Consider the following 7,759-nt stretch of genomic DNA (forward strand, 5'->3'; position numbering starts at 1 on the left):
TGAAATTTAACCAATGAAAATCAGGCACTGCTTTTCAACCATGTTTCAACAGAATTATTTAAAAAAATAAACTAATGAAACAGGCCTGGACAAAAATGATGGTACCCTTAACTTAATATTTTGTTGCACAACCTTTTGAGGCAATCACTGCAATCAAACAATTCCTGTAACTGTCAGTGAGACTTCTGCACCTCTCAGCAGGTATTTTGGTCCACTCCTCATAAGCAAACTGCTCCAGTTGTCTCAGGTTTGAAGGAAGCCTTTTCCAGACGGCATGTTTCAGCTCCTCCCAAAGATGCTCAATACGATTTAGGTCAGGGCTCATAGAAGGCCACTTTAGAATAGTCCAATGTTTCGTTCTTAGCCATTCTTGGGTGATTTTAGCTGTGTTTTGGGTCATTGTCCTGTTGCAAGACCCATAACCTGCGACTGAGACCAAGCTTTCTGACACTGGCCAGCACATTTCTCTCTAGAATCTCTTGATAGTCTTGAGATTTCATTGTACCTGCACAGATTCAAGACACCCTGTGCCAGATGCAGCAAAGCAGCCCCAGAACATAACAGAGCCTCCTCCATGTTTCAAAGTAGGGACGGTGTTCTTTTCTTCATATGCTTCATTTTTCCATCTGTAAACATAGAGCTGATGAGCCTTGGCAAAAAGTTCCATTTTTGTCTCATCTGTCCATAGGACATTCTCCCAGAAGCTTTGTGGCTTGTCAACATGTAGTTTGGCTTTTTTATGATTTGTTTTCAACAATGGTGTCCTCCTTGGTCGTCTCCCATTAAGTCCACTTTGGCTCAAACGACGACGGATGGTGTGATCTGACACTGATGTTCCTTGAGCTTGAAGTTGACCTTTATTCTCTTTAAAAGTTTTTCTGGGCTCTTTTGTTACCGTTCGTATTATCCGTCTGTTTGATTTGTCATCAGTTTTCCTCCTGCGGCCACGTCCAGGGAGGTTGGCTACAGTCCCATGGATCTTAAATTTCTGAATAATATGTGCAACTGTAGTCACAGGAACATCAAGCTGCTTGGAGATGGTCTTATAGCCTTTACCTTTAACACGCTTGTCTATAATTTTCTTTCTAATCTCCTGAGACAACTCTTTCCTTTGCTTCCTCTGGTCCATATTGAGTGTGGTACACACCATGTCACCAAACAGCACAGTGACTACCTGTAGCCTATATATAGACCCATTGACTGGTTACAAGATCGTAGACACCTGTAATGCTAATTAGTGGACACACCTTGGATTAACACGTCCCTTTGGTCACATTATTTTCAGTCTTTTCTAGGGGTACCATCATTTTTGTCCAGGCCTGTTTCATGAGTTTATTTTTTTAAATAATTCTGTTGAAACATGGTTGAAAAGCAATGTCTGACTTTCATTGGTTAAATTTCATAGAATTTTTATTTATTATTACTTTTGTGAGATTCAAGTTATTTCTGTGACCATTGTGATATTTTCTTTCATTAACCGAAGGGTACCAACAATTTTGTCCATGACTGTATATGTATGTATGTGTATATATATATATATGTATATATATATATATACATACATAAATATATACATATATACATATACATATATACATATATATATGATACTAATGCAGTATGCACTGCAGGCAAAGTTAGAAATATGGAAATGATGCATATGTTCTTCAAATCACAGCGGACAGACCAACGCTTTGTTAATGTCAGTTTTTCAAGACAATCCGTTACAATTTCACCCCCAGCTTCCTGGAGCATTCCCCACAGCACGGGTTGTCTTGATGGCGTCTTTTCCAGTCCCAGACAACACATCTTGGCCATGTGTATTGGGTCATAATCCTGGTGTAGGATGAAATTAGCCCATCAAGTCCTGTCCACAGGGAAATGTGGTCGCTTTCTTTCCTCAAGGTCCCTTCCATTATACACCGCTTCCTATTTGTATCATCTCCAAAGCACCCCCACACCATCCCACTGCCTCCACCATGCTTGACTAGTGGTACTAAACACTGTTCTTGCATCTTTTCAGAGGTTCTGCATCTCAAATGTTCTTGTTGTGTTTGTGTTCAAATGGATGGTCGAGGCCGGCTGTAGGTATGCTGGTCTTTTATTACCAATGGCGAACCGCCATTACACAGTGCACTCACCTACACAAACAATCACCTACTGAACACCTGAGGCGCTCTTCTTCTATACATTCTCAGTAACCGTATCTGGAGGCAGCGACCCCTTGCGGTAGCATCAATCACAACACTTCTGTTTGATCCATAGACCTCAAACCTGGACTCCTCTTTCCACAACACCTCCTTCCAGGTTCCAATGTGCTCTTCTGCCCATCTCAGTCTTTTCTTTTTAGTGGCCAGCCTGATATATGGATTTTTCTCCCTGCAGTCACCTCTTCACCACTGATGCTGACACTGATGTTTGTTGGGGATTGTTTAGTGCAGCTGCCATTTGAGGACCTGAGGTATCTGTGTGTTATCTGTGTCTTGGAGCACTAAAGTGAAATGAATAAACTCTTCAGAGGCTTTCTTTTAGAATATAAAGCTTTGCAAAGATTACAACTAAAAAAACACATCTTGGATGTTTTAAATAATTTTAAAGAATGATTTATCTCTAAATAGTAACAGCAGATTCTGTCAGATTTCTATCAGACATCCTCTAACATGTGAACTCAAACTATGTAGACTTCACCAAAACTAAATTATTCACATATAAAAACACTTAATTTTGCATGACAGGTGTCTATATAGACAGAAATTAATATATAAATACTTCCGCATATAAGCATAGTTGATATATACAAACATGACGTGAATTCATACACACACTGCATTATGCAAATATTTTATTACTAAAAACGTTGACGCATATGATGCATGTTTACAAATTTGAAGTATTTTATCATTTTATTTCATTACATTGATAAGCATAGGTCTATGCAAAAATACATGCATAAGAGTGCATACACATTTACATGTATATATGCAAATATTTACATATATGCATGTATTGTCATTTAGATACAGAAATGCATATAATGTATACACATTTAAATATGCATGCATATGTACATATACTGTACATATACATGAATGTGTATATACATACAAGTATGTAATAACTAATGCAAACAGCCATACATATGTAGACATATTAACAGATAAAACATACAAAAGGTTTTTGCATGAGGTTTGAGAAAAGATTTGAGGTTTGGATGGACAGACGTTTTGAAGACATCTAGTGGAGACCAGTGGTACTACACTCAGACGCTTTCAAGTGTCGATTTGTTTGTTTGATGCAGTTTTCTCTTGACAGGAGTTGTTGTTCTACCAGATGTGGGTCAGTGAAAACCAACCAACCCCTCCAGTCCCGCCGACATTTGATTCTTATGGATGAAGAGCTGATAATCTTTTTTTCTAACCTGTTCCCAGCTGTTTCTATAGTGTTACTGCAGAGGAAAGACCAGCAGCAAGGAGAAGGTTCAGCTGAAACACATTGTTCTTGCACACAAACATAAAATAACCACAAGTGATTTGCAGAAGACTTTTAATTTTTCTGTTAAACACAAAAATGCAACTTAAAATAAACAAGCGTTGGAAACAGGCACAAGGGAAATTTAAATACAAAAAGTGGGTTTGTAAACAGTTCTGTGCCTTTTTTTCTCTCTCAGATGCTTTGACTCATTGATTTATAACCAACGAACCCGCAGTACTCGCAGAATCTGACTACAGGGTCCTGGTGAGTACAGCTGGGTGGGTCTTTACCGGTTTACCTGAAGGCTAGCTCTTTGACCGTTTAGATGTGAAAACAACATCATTGTAGCCTTCTCTGTTGCGGGCAATCTCGACAGCAAAAAACTGGACCCTGGTGGCTGAAAAGGACGACAAAACCACATTTAATTAGTGTTTTTAGCAACAAAGTCAACCTTCACTCTGAAGTTCAGACTCACCAAATATGGTGTTTTCCTCGGAGTAGTCCTTCTCACAGTCCAGACGCAGCAGAGTGCCATAGTTAAAATCCTCCACCAGTCCCTCGAACTGGTTACAGAACGGACGCCACCTCTGCACACACACACACACACAGACGAGCACAGTTCAGTTTTATTGTTGCATCGCGTTTGTGTTAATCGGGAAAAAACTGACCTCTTTGGCTTCGTCAGACTTCAGGTCGTCTTCTTTCAGCTGCTTCACGTCCAGCTCTTTAAAGGTTTCCCTGAAGCTCGAGTAGATTTTGTCGTCAAGCTTCGTCAGCTTCAGGAACTTCGGATCGACGGATGAAATGAGCTAAAAGCAGATCAGAACCGAATCCTCACCAATCAGGTTACAGATTATTATCACTGATTACCTGGAAACACCCAATGTTGGGTTTACAGGCAAATATGATGCAGAAAATCAAGAAACTGTACGAGTCTGTTTAGAGTTCGTATGGAGGCAGAGTGCAAGATAACTGTGTAAAAACGGTCTTTGTAAAGCAGAAACGTGCGATTCTAAAGCAGCTTATGAGTTAAAGAGTTCGGTGAAGAGCAGCTCAACAAAGAAGATAAATAGGAATTTAATTAAAAGAAGAAACTGAAGTGACTTTGCTGTAACTGGTGACAGAATGAGTAAATTTTAACTGTTAGAAAAGCTGAAATAAAAGTGAATAATTACAATTAATGATAAAAAGGACAGTTGTGAGTACAGTAAAAGTAACTGATGATGATGACGAAAAAAATCTTCTGTAGCTGGAAATACATAATGTAGTAATGCTGGTTATTATATAATGTAGGGTTTCATGATCCAGGCTTAATTTTTTTTATTTTTTCCTTCCAGGATATCAGACTTTCTTACGATAACACAGCTGGACAGACAGAAAAAGTTATGCAGCATTAAGGTGATTCCCAACGAGCCGTTTGGCGTATCTCCGCAAGGTGGCAGAAACTGGACACGTGGAAGACAAAAGAAGATGTGACAGGCCAAAAAATCTGAAACATCAGAAAATGAAGTCCTTAAGAAATAGAAACAAATCCAGTAAAGACTTGAGAGGTTCATCTGGACCTTTAGTTGTTCCATCTACCGTTGGCTGACGGCTCATCAGAAATGGTCTCCACGGAAACATGGCTGCCAAGCCAATATTAAGGAAGGGAAACGGGGAGAAAAGGCTGAGGTATGTCACATGACACAAGAACTGGACTGAAAACCAGTGGCAACAGCTCTGATGGAGGCAGCCAGCACCTACAGAAGGAAACTGGAAAGTCCTTCAAGAAGTCTGGAGAACTTTTCCAACATTACTTACTACTGTGTTGGAAGATAAAGTTGCTCAGACCAAATATTAATTTTTAGCTCTGTAGATTTGGTAAAAAACTGTTTGTTGTTTGTATTTCACCCATTTCCTCCTTTCCTGGAAAGATCTAAAGAAATGAGGACAGGATCAAGATTTTGGCATAGTACTGTATGTTGACGCAAAAACCTGCAAATGTTTTAAGATGGATGTGTGCGATGTGTATAGACGACAACAAACTGGTACATTACATTGAAGTAAACCTCTGCGTGGTTATAGGCCTTCATCGCCCACATGACTTCAAGCCGGGGCTGAAAATAAACACAAAGGTTTAGATTCATCATAGCAACCCTGAACAAATTAATTAAATATCTGTTGAAATATTCAGACCATCATATGATGGCGTCAAATGATGTGAGAAACAAATGCCCCAACATTAAAAACATCTGTTTTGTGAAAGTGCAAGATGATAAGGACTTACATCATTTCCATAAGCTTCTGCTGGTAGGGAGAGAGCATGTGCAGCTGCTGAGGCTCCCTCCACTCCCTGTGAACACACATAAACATACAATCACACACATAGCTCTCACTGAGTGTGTGTCTGACGATGACAGCAACCTGAACTGAACAGTGTGGTGTTTACACCTGCAGTGTTTGGGGTTTGTTTTGAGTCCACAAGTTTCCTCGTTCACTAACACTTAAAAGTATAATCGATCTATTAAATTGTGATGTTAAGACCAGCAGAAAATCCAACACTTTTTGTATAAATATACTTCTTCATATGCCTGTGATCTATTAGATCTAGTGTCAGTGACTTTTTCTGATAAATAAAATCAAAACAGATGAGTTCCGGCCACAGAACGGATCTGAGAACAGCTGATAACACAAACAGTCTAAACAGCTAAATGAGTGGATGAATAATCTTCGTGTAAATAAGCACAAAGTCTTGACATCATAATTTCACAGAGGATGACATTATGAACACGTGACTCCCCACAGATGTTATCCACACGTGTTTTCCTTTCAGCTAGCTACCGTTAGCTATATATGCTAACTCTCGCGATGCTTTCGTAAAACGTTGACTTTTGTGTATTTTCTTGGGTCGGACTCGTTTCAGACGCTGAGTTTGAGGCACTAATGGACAAAAATCTGATTAAATCTAAATAAAATTGTATTCGAGTTTAGAAATCCTACCAGAGCGGCCAGTCCGTTGTCAGACGCCATGTCTGTAAAACAAAGATCGTCTATAGCGTTAATGTGGTACTGCTTAACTTTAACATGATCTATACGCATGCGTTGTGTCGCCATATTGACTCGTCCACATGTTAAAATACTACAGTATTCAATCGTGAATTTATTTGTGGACGTAAAAGAAAGAATATATATATATATGAAATATTAAAATTATCGGAGAGGAAACGCGTTTAAGGATGAGTAAGTGTTGAACTAGCGTCTCTGATATTAGACTTGTGTGTAAATTAATATCTTGGTTGTGATGTATGGCTCTTACTTTTTAGAAAGGATCTCTGCATTAAACTTTGACACCAAGTGACGTCATATGCATTAAAGGGTAAATGGGTAAATTTACATCGAGACAAGATAAAACTTCAATATGAAAAAAGTTTTTGTTTTAAACACAGTTTCTTCTTCTTTGTATATCCTAAAAACAACAAAAACAATAGTAAAAAAAATGTACAAGTCTATTAATTCCATGTTTATGGAGTTAGAAATAGCCTATTACACTTTTATAAACATGTGAATAACAGACATTTTTTCCAGATATACCCAGTAATGCAGTTTGTAAATTCTATAATGTCTTTTAAATCAACTCCAGAATTTTTAAGAAATCAATCATTTGTGTTTTTATTTGGGTATTTTATCTTTCTTGATTTTCTTAACTTATCATTTTTATTTTTTATCATTAGTGACAATAGTCATCGTAATTTAGTCAGATGTTGAAATTCTATTGATGACCTGCAATAAAAAGCTGATTAAAGGTTTAATGAAATATGATTACATTAAAAAACATAAACAGGAAAATAGGCTAAGAAATTAATCTAAAAAAATTAAAGATTTTTTTAATGGCTATTTGCTCTGATAGATGTTCAAGAAAACAAGACATTTACAACTGATTAATCCTGAGAAGATGTATTAATTTGCCATCTAAATGTGTTTGTTCTGCATCTAAATGTTATCTAAATAAAACTGGTCAACTTGAAAGAATTTGTATTTTTTAAAACTTGTGGTTTATTGCGCTATGTTTTGGATATATTACATTTTCCATGTAATTTTATTTTCTGATAGAAACTTGTTCTTCCTTCATTTAATATAGTTTTTAAATCAGTGTGACAGAAAATCTCGCAGTTACCTCAGCCACCATACAGTAATATAACTATTTAACTCTTCTCTGTGGAGCTCCCTTGTTGTAATTATCATTTTAACATGTTTGTCAGGTTAGAAGTGATCGAGGTTCATGGTTGCAAATTAATATTGACAAGCTAAA

The 7,759-nt window shown here is 37.6% G+C and overlaps 1 protein-coding gene across 2 annotated transcripts; it reads right to left on the minus strand.

Moving 5' to 3' along the window:
- Nucleotides 1–3,529: 3,529 nt before the first annotated feature.
- pbdc1 (polysaccharide biosynthesis domain containing 1) lies at nucleotides 3,530–6,516 on the minus strand. Of its 2 annotated transcripts, XM_041969318.1 has the most exons (6): nucleotides 6,451–6,516; nucleotides 5,738–5,803; nucleotides 5,508–5,567; nucleotides 4,140–4,280; nucleotides 3,947–4,058; nucleotides 3,530–3,868 (listed from the first exon to the last, which is right to left on the minus strand). In XM_041969318.1, the coding sequence occupies exons 1-6, from the start codon at nucleotides 6,478–6,480 to the stop codon at nucleotides 3,777–3,779; spliced, it is 501 nt and encodes a 166-aa protein (XP_041825252.1). In that variant the 5' UTR covers nucleotides 6,481–6,516; the 3' UTR covers nucleotides 3,530–3,776. The 2 variants fall into 2 exon arrangements, with proteins under 2 accessions (XP_041825252.1, XP_041825253.1); XM_041969319.1 differs by lacking the exon at nucleotides 5,508–5,567.
- Between the last annotated feature and the right edge of the window lie 1,243 nt (nucleotides 6,517–7,759).

The sequence above is a fragment of the Melanotaenia boesemani genome, chromosome 19 (genome assembly GCF_017639745.1).
Source record: "Melanotaenia boesemani isolate fMelBoe1 chromosome 19, fMelBoe1.pri, whole genome shotgun sequence".
Lineage (NCBI taxonomy): Eukaryota > Metazoa > Chordata > Actinopteri > Atheriniformes > Melanotaeniidae > Melanotaenia > Melanotaenia boesemani.